At 32.6% G+C, this 27,926-nt stretch overlaps 3 protein-coding genes across 7 annotated transcripts; all 3 read right to left on the reverse strand.

Moving 5' to 3' along the window:
• Positions 1 to 302: 302 nt before the first annotated feature.
• Positions 303 to 15,727, reverse strand: LOC108339411 (uncharacterized). 4 transcript variants are annotated; one of them, XM_052877874.1, is made up of 14 exons: positions 15,520 to 15,727; positions 14,937 to 15,063; positions 8,882 to 8,941; positions 4,791 to 4,940; positions 4,558 to 4,712; positions 3,266 to 3,422; positions 2,991 to 3,154; positions 2,607 to 2,813; positions 2,447 to 2,539; positions 2,265 to 2,366; positions 955 to 1,170; positions 816 to 857; positions 615 to 725; positions 303 to 539 (listed from the first exon to the last, which is right to left on the reverse strand). In XM_052877874.1, the coding sequence occupies exons 4-14, from the start codon at positions 4,927 to 4,929 to the stop codon at positions 486 to 488; spliced, it is 1,440 nt and encodes a 479-aa protein (XP_052733834.1). In that variant the 5' UTR covers positions 4,930 to 4,940; positions 8,882 to 8,941; positions 14,937 to 15,063; positions 15,520 to 15,727; the 3' UTR covers positions 303 to 485. The 4 variants fall into 4 exon arrangements, with proteins under 4 accessions (XP_052733834.1, XP_052733831.1, XP_052733832.1 ...); XM_052877871.1 differs by having other exon boundaries at positions 2,913 to 3,154; XM_052877872.1 differs by lacking the exon at positions 8,882 to 8,941 and having other exon boundaries at positions 2,913 to 3,154.
• On the reverse strand, positions 5,031 to 8,329 carry LOC128196729 (uncharacterized). The gene is made up of 3 exons (XM_052878242.1): positions 5,931 to 8,329; positions 5,744 to 5,849; positions 5,031 to 5,654 (listed from the first exon to the last, which is right to left on the reverse strand). Exons 1-3 carry the CDS (start codon positions 8,327 to 8,329, stop codon positions 5,031 to 5,033), a joined length of 3,129 nt encoding a protein of 1,042 aa, XP_052734202.1.
• An 809-nt stretch (positions 15,728 to 16,536) lies between the features above and the next one.
• LOC108339674 (myb-related protein 2) lies at positions 16,537 to 19,023 on the reverse strand. Of its 2 annotated transcripts, XM_017576860.2 has the most exons (7): positions 18,825 to 19,023; positions 18,525 to 18,741; positions 18,336 to 18,412; positions 17,954 to 18,011; positions 17,778 to 17,871; positions 17,604 to 17,673; positions 16,537 to 17,452 (listed from the first exon to the last, which is right to left on the reverse strand). In XM_017576860.2, exons 2-7 carry the CDS (start codon positions 18,682 to 18,684, stop codon positions 16,781 to 16,783), a joined length of 1,131 nt encoding a protein of 376 aa, XP_017432349.1. In that variant the 5' UTR covers positions 18,685 to 18,741; positions 18,825 to 19,023; the 3' UTR covers positions 16,537 to 16,780. The 2 variants fall into 2 exon arrangements, with proteins under 2 accessions (XP_017432349.1, XP_017432350.1); XM_017576861.2 differs by lacking the exon at positions 18,825 to 19,023 and having other exon boundaries at positions 18,336 to 18,446; positions 18,525 to 18,658.
• Between the last annotated feature and the right edge of the window lie 8,903 nt (positions 19,024 to 27,926).

The raw sequence follows: 27,926 nt of genomic DNA on the forward strand, positions 1-27,926 counted from the left end.
AACCGCCGGTATTAGCGGGGGTTCCCAGAAACCGCCGGAATTTCCAGGGGTTCTGAAAAAACCGCCGGTATTAGCGGGGGTTCCCAGGAACCGCCGGAATTTCCAGGGGTTTTGTAGAAACCGCCGGGAATAGCGGGGCTACTCAAAACCGCCGGAACTAGCTGGGGTTATCTCAGAACCGCCCCTACTTTTGATGGTTTAGTTTACCGGGGTTAAAACCGCCGGGAATTTGTATAGTTCATTTTTTTTATTGTAATAAAATTAGATTATAATAAAAATGGTTTTATTGACAAAACAAACAATAAATTAATATGAACTAAAATTTAATAATATTGTATAAAATAAACTACATTGTTCAACCTAATATCATTCATACAACTAATTGTTCATACATAAAAATTAAAAAGAAAGAAGTTCATTACATATGTTCAATATAGATGTTCAATACTAAAAGTATGACTCATAAAAGTATTCAATAACAATATCTAATTTTTTTCTTCATTACATCCATTGTTTGGCCCACTCCCTTGATCAGATACCTACAATATAACATAATAGTTAGTTGATAATATATTTAATAAAAAAATCATACAAATAAATTTAACAATTATTACCGATGATCTTTGAAATACTGCAAATTGTGAAGGCAATGGACCTTGATGATTTTGCAACAAAAGTGTCATGATTGCCTTCATTTCATTGACTTGTGATGTCAATGAAGATACCTATAACAGAAAAATTTATTTAAAAAGTTAGAAATATGATACCTAACATGTTAATCTTAAAAGGAACAAACCAAGTAAGTATTCATTAACCTGAGATTCTAATTTAACATTAGAAGAAGTCAATGAAGATACCTATAACAGAAAAATTTATTTAAAAAGTGAGAAATATGATACTAACATGTTAATTTTAAAAGGAACAAACCAAATAAATATTTAAATATTCATTAACCTGAGATTGTAATTCAACATTAGAAGGAGTAGATGAAGATGATCCAACATGAGAACGAGCATGGACTCCAAAGACTTTAGATGGACAAGGACCCAAACCTAGACCGCGAACACGTCCACAATGCTCTTGGCTTCCTAAAACATGAGCCAATGAATCTAAACTTGATATTTCTTTTGATTGAGACGATGTTGTAGATTCATATGTTTGAATTTTTTCCTACATACAACGTAATCAATGATGCCAACATTAAAAACATTGCATTTGTATAAAAAGACAAACTATTGAGTTGGCAGCAATACAATGTTTGTATAAAAAGAAAAACTATTGAGACAAACACTGTTCATTAATCCTATAATATTTCTGTTTATCTCTTACCTTTTCCTTTAATCCTATTTTTTGTCATCACCCTGCAACAACTTGTTTACTTGGAGTTACGTGGAGTTGTAAGTATCCAAACAATTTAAGTTGTAGGGAAATATATATAGGCTGGACATAATCATATATAATTTTTTAAATCAAATTTTATATTATTATGTAAGATATTTTACTTTTGCCTCTTCATTATATTAAAAAGGTTAAAAGAAAAAAACTTTAGAGAACTACTGCTTCAACATATGGATTGGTCCGAGAGTAAATGGACAATTGAATATGAAAGGCCTGTGCATTTATAATTTTTCTATAGACTTAATTGGGCCGATTGTTAATATGTGATATTGTTAGCATAAGTATGTATGATAAGGTTTACCGAGATGATTTGTGGGTATGATAATGAAAAGAGGTGATGATATTTATGGTTGGAAAGGAAGCCCTTCTTCCACACAATCTCCCTTCTAAATTCTCCCTCTACTTTTCCCACCTACTCTCCAAAACTTTTCTACCATCCATGTCTCTTCCACTTTGCTTATCCACTCTCCTTATAATCTTTTTCTGCACCTACCTATTCGCTCCATCTTAAATAAATCTGTAATATATGGATATTAATATTTTAAATATTGTTTACATTATTATTTTTATCATCACTGTTTTTTTAATATTGTTATATTTAAGCTTTCTTTTACCAGTAACCCATTACTGATTTTACAATATAGGAGAGTGATGTAAAAGGAACGAAATCCAGCCATCAAAGTACACCACACAGCAAGCATAAAAAGCAAACAAATTAGAAGTACTAAAATCGTAAGCACTAAAATAAACAACGACTGAAATAACACCAATTTTTGCAAGAGGTGTGTTCATCACAAAGTCACCTTATGAAACAATATTGTCGAAATACAACAATTATAGGAAATACTAAAAAGCTTGGAACTTACACCAATTTCCCTTGCCTCATCACTGACAAAAGCTCCATTGGTCGTCTTATGAGTAGCTATCCAAACTTCTCCTCTGCTAACTTTGTGTCCACACTCTTTTTCCTATGAAAAATAACAAATGCTTATTAGGTATGTTATAAATATTATGAGAAATAGAAAATTGAAGATAAATAACACTTTACCATTTCTTCTCTCTTCCTTGCAATGCTCTTGGATCCCCCTGTGTGAGCAAGAGTTTGTTTTGTCCTATTGTGTTTATTTTTTAGGGCAATCTCCTAACATTGTGATAAGAAAAGTTATTAAATCATAACAAAATTTTATGAAAAGAGATATAGGTTTTACCTTTGTTCTTTCATCAAGTCGATAATCAACAAAAGAAGCCCAATGATCTCTATCTATGCCTTCTGGAGCCATGGCAATCAATTCATCTCTAGTACGGGTGCCATCATCTCTTTGTTGCCACAATTCTAGGCGACAATCTCTCCATTTATGATTAAGCGCTTTCAAGATGTAATTGATTTGAATATCGGAATTCACTACAAACTTTGCCTTCAAAACAGATTTTAATAAAAAAATTAACAACAATTACCCAATAAATAAATTTTGGATGCCTTCTTTGTAATGGTATTTTGAATTTACATTACTTACTTGAATTGTATTTTGAATTATGTCTTCTTTGTAATTTTTAGGAATCTTCTTCCAAGTAGAATAACAAATAGGGAATACCTTGAAGTTTCTAGCGATACTTCCCAAGAATCGATTCAATAATGCGCCACCATCTCCAATTGGTTGATATTCCTCATTCCAATGTACAATAATCCTTTCATTTTGAGGCAAATTCCAAACATCATTTGTTTTTAAGTGTTTGGTAGTCATCTTACATTGGTCATCTGTGAAGAAAGAAAATTTGTGTCAAATATTCTTGTGTCAAACAACTTCAGCAGTAACTATTCATATATGTAACACAATGAAAGCATTATTATGTTGAACTTGTGTCTTACCAATAACATCAACCAACCATGCTCCCTTGTGTGTTAGTGGCCTTTTTTGTTCAACTTCTAACAAAGTATCCTGATTTTCATCTTGTTCATGTTCATCTTGTACATGAGAATTTCCTCCTACTTGAAGTGGTGAATGAAGAACATCTTCATTTGAGGGCTACACAAAGGAAGATATATTAATTATAGTGGCATACTTCTTTAAATTTGCATCACTATAGTATAAATGTTAAGGACAAACACTGTAGTATAAATATAAAATTTTTTGGCACTATATGAAATCAACTTTACTTGACTTGTGTGAAGATATTTTCTTTTAGCTTCACCAAAAATTGAAGTGTGTAAGCTGATTTTAGCTTTATGCTGAAGTTAAATGCATTTTACTCTCTTATTATTTCTCTCTTATAAGTGCTCATAGAAAAGTTTATCCAAATAAGTCTAAATTGGGAAGGTTTGATTTAAAAAATTCACTTACTCCTGTATCATGCAAGGTATATGCTGAGTTATTGTGCATCAAGATTTTAAGCTGCAGTCGAGATGTTTGTTATTATGGAAGATTGTGGACAAATATGACTTCTGTTGTGGTTGCGGATAGTTGTTTAAAACCATGTCTGTAGTCTTACTGCTTAGTTTTTATGATCACAGTAGTAAGAGGGAATATTAGTAATGGGTTGTCCTAGCTAATTGAAGTACATCTTGAAAGAGAATGTTGAGCTGGGAGAAATTGATACTGTATTCACTGATTTCATGATACAATTTTGGTCTTTTTATACTGGTAAATCTGCCAAAACTCTTGTTAAGAAACTTAACTAAAAATAAATGACTTTTAACTATCACTGACGACCGTAACTAATAGTATTTCAACTGGGTCAAAGGCTACAATGTAATCTCCTCTTAGATACGTTCATTAGTATGCTGTCTATATGCTTATGGTCCTGTGTTGTGACTAATTTCCCATATGTGAACTTAATCTCCTTACTCTCACAACACATTACATATATGAAACCTCGATGGAAATTTCCAATTGCAAGCTAAAAGATAATCCGAATCAGGATCTTAACATAATATACAGTTAGGGATACACTAAACATAATATAAACAGTTTAACAATTTATACAGACGCAGTTTAGATCATTAACACCCCAAATATAAAAATGACCACAAAATGAAATATACACAATCACAGCAACATCAAAGTTCCATGTTATTATAGCAACCACTAACAAATATAATATTCTTCAGTGCTTGGATCGCTAGTGATATAAGTTAATTATTGAAGGAAACAAAACACTTACATCAACTTGAACTGATGAATGAAAAACAAATGCATCTGGGGACTGAATAGGTGCAGGAGTCCATGCTGATTGAAAAACAAATGCATTTGGGGACTGATTATGAGCAGGAGTGCATGTGCTTTGGCTTGTCGAAGGTAGCTTTAGTTTGTATGTTCCTACAAATAAATGAATGTCAAAAAATGATAACAACATGAATAAAACAAGTATTAGACATTTAACAAAAGGGAACTTACTTCTTTGAGGGGCAGAAAGAGAGGGAGAGGATTGGACTTGAGGAGCTGGTGGATGATTAGTTGTGTGACCCCATGTATGAGAGGCACTTTGCTGTGTATGATGTTTTGTCTCCTTCTTCTTATATGTCATTTTCTTCATCTTCAAATGGTCTACAAACAATTACATAAATAAAAATTAAACCACCTATATAAGATATAATAAAGAAGAAAACAAACAGAATAACTAAATTAAAATTAAAATTAAAACCTTGTTAATGGTATATTTCTTTCATCATCGGGAAATAATGTTTCTAAGTTTTGTTGTTGAAACGGTTCACATTCATGAAATTTGTCAACATCATCTTCACCCATGTTGTACAAGTCTCTAGGCTTTATATGTACAGGGATGCACCAATTTTTATCAAACTCATCATCTACATAATATACCATTTGTGCTTCTGATGCCTGAATGTATGGTTCATCATCATCATTATCACCAGTATGAATCAAGCGTCCAAAACATACACTTGTAAATCCCAACTCATCAGTCACAATCCCCCTAGAAGTAGTTGTATTAGCCCACATACATTTGAACAAAACAACTGAGAAACGACCATGGTAGTTTATTTCAATTATGTCCACTAATCGACCATAATAAGGCACACCTCCAAATTGCATTTGATTATCATTAGTACTTGCATAACTCCTTGTCCCAAATGTACCAAACACTCCACTATTTTGTGTTTTAAGCCATAAATCACGCTCCAAGATCCTAAACTTGAATCCGTTAACATTGTAGGCACTATATCGTTTTGCAATATCAATTGGACCCATGGCTAAGAATTTGAAATCAGTTGAGTGAAGGCTAGTTGAGTCATTCCTTATCTAAAAGGAAAAAAGAAATAACATGTCCAAGTCAATTATTAATTATAACATAGAATGAAACCAATCAGTAATGGACCCAATATACGTACACGACGTGAAAACCAATCTACAAATTCCCTATGAACTCTCTTGTCTATCAAAGATGATTGTCGACTTCGATTTCTCAATTGTCTCCGTATAGTGTCTCTAAATTCCCTACACGAAGTGTCCAAATTATACATAGTTACTTTCTAATAAAAGACTAATTAATACAATTGATCAAGTGAAAATACTTACTGAAGAAATGGATCAACTATGGCACTGTTTGTTAAGATATGACGATGTGCCTGTAACTTTTCCTTTTCAGATAAAGTGAAATAAGTGAAACCTCCAACTGCTTTTCCGATCGATGGGAATAAAGTGCTTACAGTACAAGAGCCAATACTCGGTTCATCATCAACACGACGCAATCTATTGAACACAGTCTCAATTCCATCTAAGTATCTAGAACAAAAAGTTAAGCACTCTTCAGCCAAGTACCCTTCAGCTATTGAGCCTTCAGCTTGTGCCTTATTACGCACATAAGATTTCAATTTTCCCAAGTACCTCTCAATAGGATACATCCATCGATATTGGACAGGTCCTCCACGCTTGGCATCTTCTACTAAATGCACAATCAAATGAACCATCACTGTGAAAAAAGAAGGAGGGAATAACATCTCCATGTGACATAATGTGAGGACAACTCTATCTTGTAATTGGACAAGTTGATCTATCTTCAAAACTTTATTACATAATTGTTTAAAAAAAGAGCATAGATCAATCAAAATAGAGGACACTTCTTTAGGGAGTGTCTTTCTTATTGCCAAAGGAAGAATTTGCTCCATCAACACATGTGAGTCATGACTTTTTAGTCCTCCAATCTTACGTTGTTTGACATCAACACATCTACTGATGTTACTTGAGTAACCATCAGGTACAGTTATATTCTTCAAAGTTTTTAGAAATATATCCTTATTTACATTTGACAACGTATATATACCAGGAAGATATCTACCATTCTCATCAGGCCACAGATCTGGTCTAATACCCCAAAGTTGTAAGTCCTTTCTTGCCTTTAGATTGTCTTTGCATTTATTATTTGTACTATCATTCAACAATGTAAACAATATATTGTCACAAACATTTTTTTCAATGTGCATAACATCCAGATTGTGGTGCAATAAGTTATCTACCCAATAAGGAAGGTCAAAAAATATACTCTTCTTTCGCCATTGTAGAGTATCTACCTTAGGATGATCAACTCTGCGTTGTCTTTTTGACCTTTCTTCAACTATAGGTTCTTTCCCAAATTCAACGTGAACATTCCCAAGTTGTTGTAGGATATCATGTCCTGAGATTGCCATTGGTTGGCTTCTATTTTCAATAGTTCCATCAAACCTGCTATGAGCCAATCTGAACTTATGTCTTCCATCTAACCACCGACGATGACTTATAAAACAAAATTTCCCACCTTTGACAAGCTTCTTAGGAGTAGTGTCAAAATTACATCTCGGACATGCCAATCCTGTATGTGTGTTCCATCCAGATAAGGTTCCAAGTCCTGGAAAGTCACTAATAGTCCACAATATGGCTGCACGCATATCAAATACTTCATTTCCATATGAATCAAAAGTTTTAATTCCAGTGTTCCACAACTCCTTCAACTCTTCTATTAATGGTTGTAAGTAAACATCAATATCATTGCCCGGTGCTCGCTTTCCAGGAATGATCATGGACAAAATGAATGAACTTTGTTTCATACACATCCAAGGAGGAAGGTTGTATGGTATGAGAACAACTGGCCAAATACTGTGATTGGTGCTCAAGTTCCCATATGGATTGAACCCATCAGTAGCTAAACCGAGTCTCACGTTTCGAGGGTCTAAGGCAAATTGAGGGTGCATCAAGTCAAATTTCTTCCATGCTTCAGAATCTCTTGGATGTCTTAACATGCCTTCATCCGTACTTTCTGATGCATGCCATCTCATATGCTCAGCTATTTTAGATGACAAAAACATCCTCTGTAATCGAGGCTTCAAAGGAAAATACCTTAACACCTTTGCAGGAATCTTCTTTCGCTTATTAACAACAACATCGTCACCAATTGTATTTCTCTTTTTTGGCTTCCATCTTGATGTCTTACATTTCTTACAAGAATCTTTATCTTTGTCTTCTCCAACATACAACATACAATCATTCGGGCAAGCATCAATTTTGGTGTAATGAAGACCAAGCTTGCTAATCACTTTTTTGGCTTCATAGAATGAATTTGGAATTTTAGAATGTTCAAATGCATCTGCTAGCAATTCCAGTATCATGGACATAGCTTTGTCACTTATTCTGCATAGACATTTGATGTGATACAACTTCACCAAGAAAGAAAGTTTTGAATATTTATCACATCCTTCATATAAGCTTTGTTGTCCATCTTGCATTAATTCAAAAAAAATTGTCCCATCATGACTTCTAGTATGGCTTGACTCTGCACCCATATCGTCATCATCCACCATGTCGTTGGTAGAGCAATGATGTGCAAATACATCATTAATCATTTCACACATATTATCATTAATTTCAACTCTTCCACCATCTTCTTCGACCATTACTTGAGGAGCTTCGTCATTTACTCTTCTCTCCCCGTGTAGAAGCCACATTGTATAACCTTTTGGAAAAGGTTTAATAATTAAGTGCTCATATACTTCTTCACGACTTTGCCATTTCTTAAAATTGCATTTCTGACATGGACATACTATCTTTCCCCTAACACCACTATTAGTGAATGCGAAGTCCAAGAAAGTATTCAATCCTCTCATATATTGATTTGTATTTCGAGGCATGTCTATCCATGATCTATCCATTACAACGACCTCTGTTCATGCCAAGATGATTGGAAGGTTAGAATAAGTGACGATATTCAACGAAATACACTACATGAGATGAATTTACTAAACTTTGAGAACTAATCCAAGGAAAATCATTTACAATCGACTTTCCTTTTATGGGGAAAGTCAACTCACAATCCCTTAGATCAAGGGATTTATTTCAGGAGCTAATTTCATAATTAGCTACTTTATTAGGATTGATTCTATTTTACTCTTTATCTACATAAATCATATTATAAACTCTTGACAAACTACCAACTTGTCATTCCAATTTCTTAACAACATTTGAAGAAGTAACTTCAGATTTTAAGGAAAGAATATTACCACTTGAGAAATTTTTAGCACAATAGTCTCCAAATCTTCTAACACAGCTAATAGGAATCCCTGGTATACAAGAAGTGAATAAAAAAATGTTATATGACAGGGACAGTCCTTTTGACATTATATGTAAACAACCTAAATGTAATTTACAATTTATGGATTTGGTTTTAGATAACAGTGAGGAGACCCTAAAGTTGTGTATTGAATCAAATGCATAATTGCCTGCATAATAAAATTGGTGTGTCTATGATTAAGTACCAATGAAGTACAAACTGATGCCGTTTTAATAATTTTTTTCTTTACTCCTTTCTTGTATATGATGAAGTCATGAATTTGCTTCTGCATCATATACATTATTGCAAAATAAAATAGTTACTAATTAATTGCACAAGCAAAGAAAAATTTATTTAACACATTTACTGTAAGGAGTTTAGGGTTAAAAAAATAGACAATATTTCTCTTACTAGTTAGGGAAATTCTAATATCATTCTTACCAACTTCACCGTTTATTTTGATCATATATAGAACACTCTAAACTTTTACAACTATATGTCAACACTCAATTTCGTCCGGGTTGATTAATAAAATTTATTTGCAAAAAATATAATAAAAAAAAAATAATAAAAAAAGGGGGGAAGAGGAAAGAGCGTTCGTTCATAATTTGAGCGTTCGTTCATAATTTGAGCGTTCGTTCGTTTTTGTTTTGAGCGAGCGTTCGGCACATGGGGTATTGCAACGCTCGTCCAAATAGTAAAGCGTTCGTTCGATCTTCTTCTGGACGTTCGTTCTTGGTTCGCGACGCTCGTCCAAATAGTAAAGCATTCTTTAAGCGTTCGGTCATAGTGAGGACGTTCGTCCTCGGTTTGGAGCGCTCGTCCTATCACTGTTGTACCGCTCGTCCAAATAGTAAAGCATTCTTTAAGCGTTCGGTCACAGTGAGGACGTTCGTCCTCGGTTTGGAGCGCTCGTCCTATCACTGTTGTACCGCTCGTCCAAATAGTAAACGTTCGTCCTTGGTTTGGAGCGCTCGTCCTATCACTGTTGTACCGCTCGTCCAAATAGTAAACGTTCGTCCTTGGTTTGGAGCGCTCGTCCTATCACTGTTGTACCGCTCGTCCAAATAGTTTTGAAGGTCGTTCGTTTTTCACCAATGAGAACGGGCGCTCATTTTCCCTATTTGCCGAACGTCCGAATAGTGGTTTAGCTTGCGAGCGTTCGATATCCTCAGTCTTTCCTTGTGAACGTTCGGTCTCATTTTGGGAACTGAGTTTTGAGCGTTCGGTCTGTATGGTTTTCTCTGTGAGCGTTCGGTTTGAACGTTCGGTTTCGAGTTTGGGCGTTCGGTCATTTCGTGAGTGGTCGTTTCGTTTATCCTTCAAGAGCGTTAGTCTGGAGGCGCTCGTTAGCGGATCTCATTTTGACGAGCGCCCAAGAGTAGTGCTGACGAGCGTCCAAAAGTAGTGACGGCTGGTTTCTCTGACGTTTTTACTTTTTGGGTTGTCTGCCACGGGTGGTCATCTGGAGCTGCAAAGTGGTCTTTTGCGCCATTCAAGAGAGGGAACATTCTTGGGAACATGGGGAAGCCCATTATCTTGGGCCTTTCTTCATGGGGAAGAGAACTGGGACCACTCACACAGATAACCATTTGAGCAACAGATTATCTAGCAGAGAGAGGTCACGTATAGGGGAGGGAACGAGACTGAATCTCCAGCAAGGTCACCTCTGCATATTCAAACCGAACTCCACCACCACCAAAAAAACGATCCGACACACTACGACCATCATCAAACACACCAGTGATCACCTCCAGCAAAAACATCAATCTTCATCCCTTCAAAAGGACCTCACAGCCAACGTCCATCATCTTAGCACCTGAGATCTCAAAAAGTAAAGGAAAGGGGAGGGAGATCAATACAAAGGAGGAGGAGAAACAGAGACTGGCTACTGGAAAAAGAATGTCAGCCACGAGGAGGAAGACATCGTACTCACAGGACTAGCAACGAGTGAAACGAGCTTCAAGAGGCAAGTAATGCCTTCCACTACATGTTTCACTGATTTTGGTTATATGCCCTTCAATATATCTCTGTCATGTTACTGCTATGTGTGCATCTGATTGGTGTCGTATACATTCCTCCGCGTTGTGGACATTGTTTTACATTCCTCTGTGTTGTGGATATTGGTTTACATTCACTGTTATCGACCATCATCATCATCATCCTCCCTGAACTCATTTCACCGAGAACTCCTTCAGTGCGTCGTTTCCTCTCATCTGTAGTCAACCAAACTTAGAAACTCAGTAACCAAAACACAGCCAGCATGCCCCGACCTTTTCAATCCTCTCTCCAGTAACCGCCTCATCTTCATCCATTTCCAGTAACCAACACCCACGGCCAACATCACCCCCAGCGTCCTCACTCTCATTTACCCAACATCGCCAACATCACTTCCACTTTCACCATTTTCATCTCTCAACCCGAACACAAAACAAAAATGAAAAAATAGAGAATAGAGAATAGGAGGGTCCATCAGCGGCGGCTTCCAGGGCTGACGGCGTCGTGGCTGGGAACGGACCCGTTGGTATTTGGGGCTTGCAGGCGACGCAGGAAGTGGTGGCACGAGTGGCTGGGTCGACGGTGGGAGGAGAAAGAGAGGGACCAGAAGCAATTAGCGTTGGTCTGCTTGGAGGAGGCGGCGACCAGAACTGCTCCGACAGGCGTGAACGGCATCGCTGGCTGCGGTCCTGGTGGTGCTTAGCGACGCCGGCGAAGCTTCGGACGAGGTAGGGGTCTTCTCGCGGCGGCTGGGACGTGGGCACCGTTCAGGGGAAAAGATTAGCTGTTGCAAATGGTTTGAACTTGGAAGAACCCTAATGGTTTTTTTCTGAAGTTGGGAATAAAGGCTTCGGGCCATATTCCTCTTCCTGGCACACACCAATTTCACGTGTACACCCCCCCTTTGTTTGGGTTGAAGCCCATTCCGTTTCTATAAACCAAAGGAGCCCCAATTTTGATCTGCAGCCCCACTTTCTCATTTGGGCACCCCACTATGTGTTTTGTTTTTATCATTTCTATTGTTGTTATTTGTTTTATTGTTTTTTATTTTATTTTATTTTATTTATTTATTCTAAGTATCTATTTGTTTTAAAAATAAAATATTTATATATATATAATTACAAAAATACGTTTTAAAGGTTAAGCACACGTGTGATCGTTCGCATCGTCCTTGTGCTAAAACCTTTTCTCTTTCGTAAATAAAAATTACAAAAATATTTTGAAAAGGTTTAAGCACACGTGCGACCACTCGCGTAGGCCTTGTGCTGAAAATCTTTTCCTTTCCTATTACAAAAATAAAAACACAAAAAATACGTTTTAAGAAGGTTAAGCACACGTGTGATCGTTCGCATCGTCCTTGTACTAAAACCTTTTTTTCCTTTCTATAAATAAAAAATTACAAAAAAATATGTTTTAAAGGTTAAGCACACGTGTGATCGTTCGCATCGTCCTTGTGCTAGAACCTTTTTCTTTTCTATAAATAAAAATTACAAAAAATGCGTTTTAAAGGTTAAGCACACGTGTGATCGTTCGCATCGTCCTTGTGCTGAAACATTTTTTCTCTTTCTTATATAAAATTACCAAAAATACGTTTTAAAGGTTAAGCACACGTGTGATCGTTCGCATCGTCCTTGTGCTAAAACCTTTTTCTTTTCTATAAATAAAAATTACAAAAAATATGTTTTAAAGGTTAAGCACACGTGTGATCGTTCGCATCGTCCTTGTGCTAAAGCCTTTTTCTTTTCTATAAATAAAAATTGCAAAAAATGCGTTTTAAAGGTTAAGCACACGTGTGATCGTTCGCATTGTCCTTGTGCTGAAACCTTTTTTCTCTTTCTTATATAAAATTACAAAAAATATGTTTTGAAGGTTAAGCACACGTGTGATCGCTCGCATCGTCCTTGTGCCGAAACCTTTTCCTCTTTCTTAAATAAAACTACAAAAAAATACGTTTTAAAGGTTAAACACACGTGTGATCGCTCGCATCGTCCTTGTGCTAAAAACCTTTTTTCTCTCTTAAATATAAAAATTACAAAAATACGTTTTAAAGGTTAAGCACACGTGTGATCGCTCGCATCGTCCTTGTGCTAAGAACCTTTTATCTTTCTTAAATAAAAATACCAAAAACATATAAAAATCTTCAAAAACCAAAAACATCAACAATTTCAATCAACAATCAATATTGCCTTGCCAGAACTACGTGATCCTTGATTCTCCATCAAAAATGGAGATACGTAGGAACAAGGCCAGTCCTTGTCAGGTTCACTTCTCAAAAATCCAAAATCATTTCAAAACAAATTTTCAAACAATTTCCAAACAAATTTCTCAAACAGTTTCAAAAAGAACTACGTAACCCTGATTTCTCATTTTGAATGAGAATACGTAGGAGCAAGGTCAATCCTTGTCGGGCCCAAAAAACTAAAAAATATATTTTGTTTATTTAGAATTTTATTTTAGAGGATAGTCAAACGTTTTGAAAACCACATCACATTCGCGCATTTAGTTAAAGGTACTGCCTTCGGGCAGGCGCTGTAGGGTGCTAATACCTTCCCTACGCGTAACCGACTCCCGAACCCAGAATCTGGTTTTCGTGGACCGTGTCTTATTGTTTTATGGTTTTTCCGTAGTTTTCCAGAATAAACTATGGTGGCGACTCCAAATCTCTTTTCGAAACCCGTTTCTTTTTGGATCGTCGTCCCGTCGCGATTCCGGTTGCGACACTATATTACCCATATAGTATTTTCTTAACACAGTTTTACATTATTAATTTTTTCAACTTAATTTTAATATAAAAATGAATAATCTTAGATATATTCCAATTTAAAATAATTATTAAATCTAGTATCTAAGTATATATATATATATATATATATATATATATATATATATATATATCAGTTCATATATAACTCAATAATAATGTGGATGACTTTTATACTGGGATATCATTCTGATTGAATTCTCTTTCTCTATATGCTCGCTTCATTAGTTGTAACATCATGCATGGACTTATTTCATTTTTCTCATGATTAATCTTGGTTGTACAGAAATATTTATTTTTTATGTCAGCGGTTATTAACAATGGATTTTCTGTTTCTCAGCATGAACTCACTCTAGAAAGTTCAGATTTCACTAGATCAGCTGCTGAGTCTGCACAAAAAAGAATAACAAAGATGTTTGATGCTTTGATATTTAGTTTGGGCGAGCTTGGTGTTTGGTTGGCTTTGAAGGTTCATGCCTATTTCCTGCAGAAACTTTCCTGTCTCTCATGTCTCTTTAAGGTTTCATAAATGCTAACTGTCGTTTAAGGTTTCATAAATATTGTTTTGCTCCTTTAATCTTGCTTTCACAAAATTAGTAGTTTAGTTGTGGTTAGTTTTCTACACTTTTACTGGTTTGAGTATGAATATTCCAAAAATTGTTCTATCCTTTTAGTTCTATCACATCAGTGAGCCTAACAAAGTTTAATTTTCCTACTTAAGGCCCTGTTATGGTCAGAATTGGCTAATTGTTTATCAAATTAGAAGTCACTTTCAAAACCACAAATCTATGTGCATTTTCTTTCTCCTTGAACCATTTAGTTGTTGATTACTGAATCTGTTTTGCGTCTTGACCTATTTTGATCTGTAGTAAAAGCTAAAAGTCATTATATTTGATTCAATTAAGTTTTTCATGATTATATGACAAAGAAAAAAGCATTACAGACGTAGCATAGTTTAAGGCTAATTTAACATGAATATTATCGAAATCAATTCAACATGTTTAAGGCTAATTTAAAGCACATCCAGCATTTCAAAATTAACTGCTGAAATATACTATTACACACGTAGCATTAGTTCTAGGAAGCAAGATACAACAACATTCAAAAGTGAGATTGGGAAGAGGAACAAGAACAAAAGTGAGAGAATAGTTACAAAAATATTATTGTACTTGTGAGAAAGTAAGCAGTGGGGTAGGTGAAAGTTCCACCTAGGCAGAAAAGAAAGTGGAAAGGAACATAGAGATACCTTGACAACATCGTCAAACTCATAAGAAGGAGAGATTGGTGGACTGTCCGTTCCAGTTAAAGAAGCACCACACCGCTCAAAGGTTCACTGCTGTGAGACAGTCTCCCTGACGTTAATGGAGACACTCCTATGTCACACATTACGGTCATGTTCAAACCAAAACAGGGTGTTATAAAGAAAAACAAAAAACAAAACAAAACAAAGCAAAATGAGAAAATCCCTTAGAACCAAAACAAATTAATTGGATTTTCTTAAAATTTCTGAAGTGTAACAAGATCCGTGAAGAAAATCTTCCTCTGCTTCCAACAGTGCAGACATGGTTCCAAAAGGCTTCCTCGTTGTCTGTGTTGGAACAGAGCTCAAGAGATTCATCATTCTCACCCCTTGCCTTGCCTCTCCTCTCACCTCCTCATACTTCACACCCTTCTCATACATTAATATAGAAAACACAAGACTAATCATAAACCTAAAACGTGCTTTTCTACCGTTTCAATTCCGAAAGTAATCATAAGTTCAAACGCAGAGTGAAAATGAACAGAAAGAAAAACGAATCAATGAATGAACTGAAAATAAAGTAACCTACGCAGCTGCGAGGAATTCCGAGAGCGAACACAACTTCTCGACGCCTCGACACGAACACAACGCAAGGGAAGACCAACAAGAAGATGGTGCGGGGCTTGGAGGAAAATGATTATGGTGAACTTTTTGGAGGAAAATGTACGAAGACAGAAATGAATTGAGAGAGAAAATTAGGGTCTAGAGAAAATTAGGAGCAGAAATGTGTCACGAAGTATTTTAGGAAAAGGGAGTCAGGTAGATATTTTTGGAAAATTATTTAAAAAATAAAAAAACAATTTAGGGGCGGTTGTTATTATAAACCGCCGAAAATTTCCTGGGTTTTCAAAACCGCCGGAAAATAACTCCTTCTAAAATTCAATATTTTTGTAGTGTATAAACACTTAGGCAAATATTGAGAGAGTTAAAAATATGTTTTAAATCATGAGAATATATTAAATCTCTAAAAAAAAATTAATGAACTAACAAAAATGTAATAAGTTTAATTCAACGTCATAATAGTAGAAATTAGTTTAATTAGATAACGTTCTCCTTATTTTGGAAGTGCCTTTTAGGTTAGTTCACCTTTTAAGAAAATAAAAAAGAGTATAAAGATGACAATTTTTCTAAGTTAATAGAAAATTTTGGTACGAAACTTCATCTTGAAAAATTTTCATTCACAATTTTATCTAAAATTTACTATCCTAATTTCACTTCTTAAATTCTAGTTTACAAATAATACTTATTTAACATTTTTCCTATTAAATCAAACATGAGTAAATTTGGTAATAATTATTATTTGGCTATAATTTTATACTTGCTATCTTCACGCACCATGAATATAATTATTTTTTTTCTCTTTTTTACTCTCTTTATCTTTTTTTCTTTGTATTATTTATCATATTCACCATCTTTTTTCACTCCAAAAATCACATGGGACAATAAACTAACATTTTCCAAAATATTAATGTCCTAGGAAAGAAAAAGGTGAAATATTACTACTATTCAATATCACTTGCATCAAATAAACATAGGGCTTGACGTCTAAAACTTTGAATAAGCTTATATAGAATAAAACCATACTTTATATGTCAATTACGATTACTGCTTACAAATTTATGCTAGATTTTTGTCAGATGCAAGTTTGCATTCTGCTAAAATTAATTCATATCCGGCCAATGACCCTTTAAACTGAAAGAAACATCAGCTGACAGATTAAATTGTTTACAGGATCTGTTACATTGTTCCTGCCAGAAATTGGAGTTTCCTTGCTTCCATTTTCCATTCTCTTAGTTCCAACTGAATCCATTCAAGTCCAGTTCTTTACAACTCCTATTGTTCTTGTCTTCAGTGGTTAGGTCCAGGTTTGGTGCAGCAAAGTACGAAGGCAGTCCATAATCTTGAGAAACTTTCTCAGCCACTGATTTAACTGATTCTTTCCTAATGGTGCTTCCATTCTCAGTTTCTCCTTCAAGTCCAATGCTCATAGACAAGTTGCTTGGACTTCTTCTGCTCAATGGGGTGAGGAAGGTGTTCTTCACTGGATCACACCATTTGAGGTCAGTGCTTGGTAGGTTGTTGAGATTAGGACCCTCTATGAGCTCCTTTCGTTCCATGAATGTGTGGACATTGAAGGGTCTTAGGCTCATCCCTCCGTTTTGTATCTCTTGCTCTTTCTGTGACACCTCACAGGATGTGAGGCAACTGTCCATAGAACAGTCGTTTGGCTGGTTGGTTTGTGTTTGGTGAGGGCTAAATCCTTGTAACTCCTTCAGCTCTAAAAATGCTGAGTTCAGACACTGAGAGGACACTTTTGACACTAGATCTGAAAGTTGAAGTTTTGCAGCTTCAAGTCCTACTACTCCCAGATTTTGTCTACCAAGTGTTTCCTGAGCCTTCTCCAGCACAGCTTGAAGGTATTTTCCTTGAGCCTCTATCCGGAGCTGCAGAAGTCTTTGCACCTAGATGAGTTCAGATGGGTTTTTGTTAATTAGAATTTATCAAGAAATAGTTAATCACACTTTATGTGAAAATTAATTGAAACCTTTTGATAATTATCAACTCTACAGCTTGAAAATACATGTATGGTAATGGTAAGTTGGTTTAACACACCTCAAGTTGCTCGTTTAGTCTTCTTTGAACCTCTATTTGCATCTGCAGTGCCTCACTGATGTGTAAATCTCTGCCACAAGGTCACTGAGTGTTAGTTTAAAACCTTTAGTGATAGAAGTTAGAATGTTCATACTACAAATCATGTGTGGAAACTGGAAAGTGGAAGTTTCTTACTTGTTATTCGACTGAGGGGCAAGGTTTAAGTTGTTCACATGAGTTCCATTGTTTTCTCTGAGTCTTTCATCTGTTGCTGCACCCGGGTTTATGGCTGAGAAACCAGTTTATTCTTCAGAAACAAAGTTTTGCGATTCATTATAGATTTAGAGATAATAAAGAAGATGTTGTCTTACAGATTTTGTGTGTCACGTTATTACTTTGTCCATGCAGACTCTTGCTCAATCTGTACTTCTGGTGGGGAAAAGAAACGGATCAGTAATTACACCATTGAAATCATGGTCAGAAAGTTATGCTTGGTTCTTAGTTGTGTATACATCAGCATATCTTTACTTAAAAATTTAGCAGATCTATACGATGAATAAGAAACCAGAATTTATCAGTTATATATGGAATATAATTTAGCAGAAGTATATTATGTACGAAGCATGCAGACTAATATATGCTGGGTCCAACTCCTTTTCATTTTAGTAAACATATTTTGAGCAACAAAAACAAGATTTTCTATAGTTGAGAGCAACCCTCAAAAACATTATGCAGAAAACTAATGATTTTTACCTGAAGATGGCTCTTCAGATGATACAAAGTAAGCCCTGAAATCCCCATGAGTTTCATTACTGTTTTGGGTGTTGCCTCTGCAGAAAAAAGTTTGCTCTTGGAATCATTGAACTAATAAAAAAGAAGTAAAAAAGTTATCTATCCTCTTCAAGATTTGATGATCAACAAATATATGTTTTAAATACTCACTGTCTGCTCCCCCTAACTGCTGCACAGCTTCTATAAACCTGGCATGAAGATCAGGTGTCCATTTCAATCTAGGCTTAGCATCAGTTGAGAGAACAAGACTAGAATCACCAGATCCATTTCCAGTGTGAAGGAACATGTGTCTCTCAGAAGGGATTGGCATTCTGGAAGAAGAATGAATGTTCTTTCCTTGATGTTGCAGATGAGGAGAGTATTCAACCTGCAAAAGGCACTTTATAAGCACCATGAGTTCACAACATATAGAAACAAACAATGTATATAATCACCTGATTGTGCCTTTACCTATCAGACTTCTGTTTCTGAATCACTTTGCTACCTCTGAAAGGTGAAAGTCGATAATGCTCTACTTGCAAGTAGTATAAGACTTGATACTAATATATATATGTATATATATAAGTGAACCTCCTCTTTCTATCTCTCAGTCAACTTGTGGAGCTTTTGTAGCTTGTTTCTTCACTGCACATATCTCTTCAGTGCAAAGCCTCCTTAGAGAGGTAGTTATATATGAGAGCTGAGGTGAACAACACATGGAATCTTTGGTAGAACCAATGGAAAACAGAACTCAATCCTTTATGCATGGTTACCTGACAAATAGACTCCTTCCTTTTCCTACTTTTTCTCTTCACTTGTGTTATATATGCTTGTGGACCCCTTTAGTTTCACTTTCTATTCTAAGGCAGTGCAAAACATTCCATTTGAGTTCCTTGTTTTATTTTTGTTGTTGCACCCATTTGAGTCCCTCTTAATTAGTGCACACACACACTTTATACTTATATATATAATCTTGTAAGTGAATTTTACCTGTATAACTAGAATGGATAAGTGAAATTAGAACTGATGAAAATACTATTAAAGGTCTGATTTTATGGCTTTTCTACCTCAGTTTTATAGATATGTTTCCAGCATACACACACAAACACTTAAAAATTTGACAAATATCTGTATTGAAACTATAATGTTGAAAAATTAATATGTAAATATCTAGTTCCTAACTGCATTAGATTCTGGAATTGATCCTTCAAATTTTAACCAAATGTGCATTCATATTCGCTGGTCTGGCAAAAGTGGGAATCATATTCCCAAATTTGAAAATAGGATTTTATTTTTGTTTTATTTTTCATGACTTGGTTCTGGGGAATCTTATATTCCTCTCTACTTGGAACTGCCAAAGCTCATCCATTATATACATTTTCCTGTAGTGGAAGATTCTTGCAAGCTAAAGGCCTAAATAATGCTCTTCTTGTGATCATTATAGCAGTCCTCAACGTGCAACAATATTTTTAACATGATGGATATGATTTTGTTGAATGCTATGCATGTTAAAGTACATACATATATATAAAAGACAAGGGGCTTCTCAATGAGTTGTACATGCATGAAGAAGTTATGAATAAGAAGGATTAACTCATTGACTAGAGCACCTTGAAATAGAAGAAAAGGTATATAAAAAAAACAGTTCAGATGCTTGCATGGGACTGTTTGGAGGTAAGGAATGGAATAAGAATACGTTCTGTTTTGTCTGCATCCATAAGTTTGGAACTTATTCAGCCCCCACAAGTCAGAAAAATTGAAATAGGAGGAAGGTGGACCCAAATTTTTTCATTCTTTCTTTGGCACTAAAATTCAATCGACTCCCATCCTCTAGAATCATAAAAGCGGGACCTAATTAAAAGTGAAAGCAAGAAGTGTACTTGCTTCTATACTTACACTTGGTTAAATGCAGCATATTATATATATATATATATATATATATATATATATATATATATATATATATATATATATATATATATATATAGAGAGAGAGAGAGAGAGAGAGAGAGAGAGAGAGAGAGAGAGAGAGAGAGGACCACTTAACTTACCCTTGACTTGTATCTTGGTTAATGAAGCAGATTCTTGTGCCAGCTTTGTAATTTTCTGAATGGTTATAATTCTTATCCGTGTCGAACTTTCACTTATTCATTATGATCATGCTTGTGAAGAATCATGTATCTAGACCTAAATGATGTACTATGAAAATGTTGTGGTAGAAAATGATTGATTGTTAGCTGCTAGTGAAGGGATTATAGGAAATAATCACATGCAGTTCACGTTCATGTTAAATGTATATATGTTTTCAATGTTGATATTTAGTATAGATATATCTAAACTTTCAACTTGAGATTATAGGTTAACTTAATCACACAACTTTTTATCATGTTTTTTGTTCTCGACAACGTTTTTGTTAAAACCATATATAATGACATGTTTTTTGTCCCTTTCATGTAACTAGGTTAACTTCTTCCTGGCCTTCATTCTTCATGTGTAGTTGTAAAGTTTGAGTTACAAAACCAATGTAATTCCTCTTATGGTCGTGGTAGAGATCAAAATTTTTGTTACTGCACTGCAAACATTTTGTCTCCAAATTTGACAAACATTCAATCAACAAAATACTCTATTTGTCCAAATGTCGTTTCTATCTTCAATTTTCACAACATAATTTATTCAATCTTCACAACATAATCTATTGTTCAGTAACTACATAGCTACAAAAGTGACATAATATTATTCACCTACACATAAAATGCTACATATATAATGCGCCACTTCTCGTATAGGGATGATATAAGAGTTGGTCGAATACATGTAGTGTATATCTACTACCTTTTCGATGGAGTATTCTTGAAAAAATATCATTGGTTTTTTTTTTATATCCGTGAATTTCATGAATACCAACAAAAGTTATTATATTTTATTTTTTAAAATTTTAAATTAAATTATTTTAAAAATTCTTCAAAATATAAATTTAGATAAAAAAACGAACTCAAATTATATTATTCAATAAAATATTAATGCAATTAAATTTGATTTTTCTAAGAAACAAATTTAAATGAGTTGCACCAAAATATACATTTTAAAAAATTAACCTTTTATAAAATAACTTTAATTTCATATATCTAAATAAAAAAAATAAAATTATATAATTCTTCACTAATAATTATTATTCGACAATTGGTATTCATATGTCCAATACTATTGTATCTATTTCATCAGTAAACGGATAATTAAATCGACAAATATATATTTATTTAATTTTTGCCTCGAATTTTACTTGCAAATATTTGTGGGTCGATTTTTTTTTCTCATTCATAACCCGTGGTTAGTAATTGTAACAAATTTAAGAAAGAAAAAATTGACTCTTTTTAACATGAAGAGCAATACGAATAAAAAAAATTAAAAACTAATTTTAACTTGGAACTAAAAAGCCTAATTAATAAACTTAAATTTAATTTTCATAGAAAGTGTGGCTCAATATTGGTTTTAACTTTCCAAACTTGAATATTCTTGATGATTTAAAGTGAAATAATTAAATTTATACTTTTGTTTCATAGAGGTTTAAAGTGAAATAATTAAATTTATATGTTGTTTCATTTTTAATTATGAGATTTCTTCTATTAACTATTTTTTCAATTAAAAATACTCTCAATTCATTGATTATTTAATGACAATTTTTTTTAATATAAATGTTATAGTATTCAAAAAATAATAATTTTTAAATAAAGTTTATAGTATAATATAAAATTCTCCTGAGAACACAACATACTTTGTTTTTCTTTCAGTTGTAGTCTGATGTATAATTAAGAGCAAAAACAATTTACTCTGAAACACCAGACATCACATCTTCTTTTCTGGTTCAGTTGCCTCAAACTTCCCATTAAGACCTTGCATGCCTGTCAAACATAACCTAAATAAAGTATTCTGGAAATATACAGTACTTACTTTCTTAGACTTGTAAATTGCTTCATCCATGCATATGCATGATATATATATATATATATATATATATATATATATATATATATATATATATATATATATATATATATATATATATATATATATATATATATATATATATATATATATATAATGATTTGTGTCATTTTCCACTGAAGGTATTCTATTATATCTGTGTCATTGTTATAGAATGCATGGTAGATTTGGCCATATAGGAACTCTAACTGCATGGCAATGGCATATACCAGGCTAATCCACTAGGAAAAAAATTAAAGAATGTGATAGAATCTGATGCAGTTTTATTTAAAACCGGCCATTTTCACAGGCAATGCATGTGTCAACTGCATGGAAATCTGCATTAATAATATTAATTTGAAAAGAGGAAATATATGTAAGTGTTAGTGATGAAATTAGAAAAATAAAGATATCATAGATTAAAGCTAATATGGAATATGTTTTATGCGTGATGGAAGAGCGAATAGTCCCTAAAACCAGTTGTGATGAGACAGAAATAGCAGAGATTATTTATAAACCGTATCACTGATGATGCAAAATTAGACAAACATATTTGCGAGACAAGTTACAGAAACCATAAAAATAAATAGAACAAAGATTCCTTGAACAGTATCTTCACATCACTTCCCCTTGTTCTTGTTCTTGATTCTGATTTATGAGAATATTTAATAAGGGCAGGAGAATCTATGAGCGACTTTGTGGAAAGTTAAAGCTGAGTTCCTAAGTGGTTTGAAGCATGTGATGGATTGGAATAATTTTGGCATCAGGACTCATACTGATTCTGCTCCCTTAGATGGACTTAATATTACCACTTGGCAAATTCTTCAAATCATCATCTCTGTCTCAAACTTATCATTACATTAACATCTCAAACATTTCATTTTCTCACACTTCCTCCTTTTAAAACCACACAAAATTTAATTACACATACTTCTAACAAATATATACCATCAATCATCAAATTCAAGATTATATGGATTTTCTTTCTCATTTTATCTTAAACTTCCATATTATAATCATAAGTTACAATCTATCCTAACAATTTTTTTTATTAATATGTTATTTCACTTACTATTATACCGTTATTTATCAAATAATTTATTAATGTCCAATCTTATATTTAAAATATATAAATATAATCAATTTATAAAATATAAAAAGATTCAAATATATATATTTTTTAAATCTTAATAATCATATAAAAGTTTCTTTCAAATTTTTCTATTAAAAGAAATTTGTAGTGAGTTTTGACAATGGAAAAATTTGAATAAGATGATGTCATGCTGACGGCCGAACATAGCCAAGTTAGAATCTTTGAATGGTAGTGATAGGTTGAAGGGTAAAATGTTTTTTAATTATTGTAAATAGTATAACTAAATTTAGAAGTTTTTTTAATTTCATTATAAATTATTGATTTTTTATCTTTAAATGAATGAAAATTACAGTTTTCATTATGATAGCTTGATATAATTAAGGACAATAAATAATTTTTATGTATACAAGAGAGAGATAAAAATAGTAAAAAGTTAAAATTGTTGTGTAAGTTTATCTGTTTGAATATGATTTATATAGTGACAATAATTTTGTCGAAGGACATGGAAAACTTTAAAGCATGGGCACTGATTGATTTGTGAAAAATGAGATAAAAACGAATAAGGAACAAATGAAATGAAAATATTTGAGTGAGATATGCGTATCAAAATTGTGTGTGTAAAAATATCAGCATTCATTAGTCATTATTACCCACTATATTTGTTCATCTTAAGGCTAATATACTTAACATATGCATGGTTTTAAGTTAAGATTCATAGTATATAACACTTTTTTATATGGTTGTCACAATCCAACGAAAATCAGACGCATCTTTTGATGAAGTATTTAAATTATACATTATTATTTTTATTTTATTATACTTTTATTTAAAGTATTTTTAAATATGTTAAAAACGATAACTAGCATAATATTTTTGGGATTGGGACATTGTAATATTGCTATACTTTCCTTTTACATAAAATCCATAGAATAACTTCTCGTTATTTTTTAGGTTTTCATCATAAAACATTTATTTTAACCAGAAGTGTCAAAATAAGAATTGGTCTATCTTAAAATAAGTTAATTCAACTTAATTTTTTTTTGGACGAGTCATAATCTGATTTGATTTGGAATGATAAGATAGTAGATTAGTCATAAAATAATATTTTATTTTTTTAATTTATTTTATATATTGATTGATGGTAACTAAAGTGATTTTGACTTGTTTGTTAATAATACAATCAAAGAATTTACATATTTCATAAAACATTATTAAAAAAATAATAATTAAAAATATTATTGTTAATTCACATTATTTGATAAATAAATAAATTAAATATTTAAGTTATTTAAATATTATTAATTTTTAATAAAAATCTATATATTTAATTAGAAGTAATAAATAATTATAATAAAAAAATTATAAAAATATAAAATAAAACTATTATTAGTTGATTATACCTCAACTCACCTTCAAACTTAAATATATTTAACCTGTACAGTTTAATCAAATTTTTAAAAAATATTTTTTTCCAAACCAACATAGATCTGTAATAAGTCGGTCTGACTCACATATTTAAACATGACGTCATTACTCTTAATTTTTTTAACTTTTACATGTAAAAACAAAAAGGTCAACTTTGTCGTCAAATCTATGAAATTTCCATTGTTTTCAATGTTTTTTTCCTTTGCTATATATAAATTTCCCTTAACAGCTGAGTGACTTTCGATAAATTTTATGATTTCTTATTTATTCATTAATAAAATTTGGTTTCAGTAATCATCACGTTAAAAATCTATTATATTCAATACTTTCTCGTGATTAATCTTGGGACGATTTTCTTAATTGTATATTGTATTGGATAAAAACTTGATATTTGAATGTGCCTTGGGATTTTAAATCCCATAATTGTTTAGGAGTATGATTTAACACCCATTTTATAATTGATTTAAAATATAGATGTTGACAATGGTTTAAAAAAGTTAAAACAACAGGAAGCTATATGTTTTTTGTTTCTGATTGGTGTATTGATTAATTCTTTTGCATGTATTATTTAAGTTCAAGCTTTGGTGCTTTAACTTTCTAAAAGGGTTAGGACTTAGAGTACCTCGATCTTGTACTCTATTTCAATATATTTCTTAATATATATATATATATATATATATATATATTTCTTTACTTGCAATAGGTAATTAACCTTCGATCTCGAAAATTAATATTTATTTCTTGATATTTTAATTATATGGTTCCATCAAAACTGAGTTATTTCAACGATGTAGAATTACATTTTTTCTTAATAAAATCGATTCATCGTACGAAGTTTAAATATTGAAGTAATCCGAAGCTGATTTAGAAATCCAATGTTTTCATTTATTTAATAGTTTTTTTAAGTTATATATGTATAGATAATAAAATGAGACAAATGTTAAGGATTGAGGATTTTGTACGTAGAACAAGTTGCATAGAGGCCAAATTCATATTCGAATTGCGACGTGGGACATACATTTTTATTCCTCATTGTACTTACATTTCCTTTTACTAATTTCCTTTTACAAATGTTATGTTAAGATACATAGAATTATGGATCCACTTTATAGTGTGTAGTAAGAAGCTTTTAAACGAGAAGCAACACATGTTCGAATAAACCACAATAGACTAGTGGTCAATCTTGTTATAAGCAAAACATATTTTGTTATAAAAAAAGCGTTTGTTTAATTAAGATGGTAATTGGTTATAGTTATTATGATTTGGTCGAGGAAGAAAGATGATGGTGTTGAGTGAAATGCAAAGTGAGAAATGACCACGGAATGATATTCCTCACGGGGAAAAGAAAAAGGGAAAAGAAAAGTTTGATGAAAGATTCTTTGCAATGGGAACGTGGGAATATTATCTCGTACTAATGCCCATAAATCATATTCTCAAGCAAAGAATTTGGTCGGAAAGCCACCAAAAATGGATTCTCATTCCCCACCAACACACCCTTTTAGATAATCTAATAAGATGCCTTTTACCATTCATCATCACTATTATCTCCTCCTTAATGCCATTACTATCATTTTCATGGAATTCCCAACTTTGCTTATTCTTCTTCATGTTCGTCATGGTTTTTAGTACATATATAGCCCCTTCATCTTTTTCTCCTATAATTCTTCTTTCAATGTTTTTAACAATTATGATGGTCAAAACCACTGCAATGATCAACCGTGGTAGTGGTTGATCATGGAATCTGGTTAAGTTTTCTATTTAAATTTCCATAAAATAGTCTCTCAAAAATTTAAAAATCTAGTTTCTTTGGGTTATAGAAGACGTTTTACAAGTAAAATATTTTTTTTTATTTTATTACATCATTTAATATAAGAAAATAATTAAACTTTAAAGGAAAGTTCAATAAAAAACTATATAGCAAAGTCATGATTCTCCTATATAAAAAAATTGTTTTTGTTACATTCCTAGAAAGAAAATTATAAATGATTTAATGTAACAAACAAATCTAAGTTTATAAATAATGAGAACATTACAATAAGATGTGTTTATGGTAATAAATTAAAATGTGAGACTAAAATAAATTAAAATCTATATACTAACAAAACTAAAATGACGTGTTTACCATAAAATAAATAAAAATGACGTTGTTGCAATTTGAAGGACGGGTGATAATATAAACAAAAAAAAACTTGCTCCCAAACAAGATGTGGTTGATAGCCGAGAGCATCAATACGATACAAAATTAAAACTCTAAACATAATTAATTTTATGATTAAACATGGAAAATATGATGTTCTTCAAAAGTTTTAGAAATTGTTCACGACTTTCACGGATTAAAAGACAAAGGTCGTTATAAATAAATAAAATGGAAACAAATAAATAAACAAGAGTGTGACAAATATAAAAGTTTCTATAAATGTTATAAGATACTTAAACCACCAATCATAAAATAACATAACTAAAAAATAAATACAAATAAAAAATAATTTATAAGGCTAAACTGGAAATATTAGGCTAAACTGAAAAGAGAAGATGTTCTAATCAAAATAAAAAGTTATATTTTTGGTCTTTATTTGTTTTTGTTAGTTAATAGGAATTGTGAAATTCACTTTTAAGAACGTAATGAATCATAGTTTACCACTTCTAAATGGATATGAGATAACCATGATATGTACCTTATAATACTAAATAATTTTCAAATTTTCTTAATTAGATTATTTTTTAGTGGATTAAACTATATTATTACAAAATTGTGAGCTTAGGCTTCCTCTCATCTTATCTACTATTGATCATGCATCTTACTTTTGTCCAAAACCACGGTGGCAATCCTCCCAATGCATCCTTCAAGGAAAAAACAACAAACCTAAAACAATGTTCTAAATAAACATGGTTGGACCATTTCCTATGTGTATTAATTAAATATGATTAATCGTTGATGAGATACAAAAGCTAAAATGAACTAAATCCTTTCAAAAATCAACATTATTTGTTTTTTTTGGTTAAGATCACTAAAATCCTTTGAGATTAGATCAACTTCTTATCATGAAAAGTAATTAGTAACCTACCATCGGTTA

This window comes from Vigna angularis, chromosome 5, assembly GCF_016808095.1.
Source record: "Vigna angularis cultivar LongXiaoDou No.4 chromosome 5, ASM1680809v1, whole genome shotgun sequence".
NCBI classification, from domain to species: Eukaryota; Viridiplantae; Streptophyta; class Magnoliopsida; order Fabales; family Fabaceae; genus Vigna; species Vigna angularis.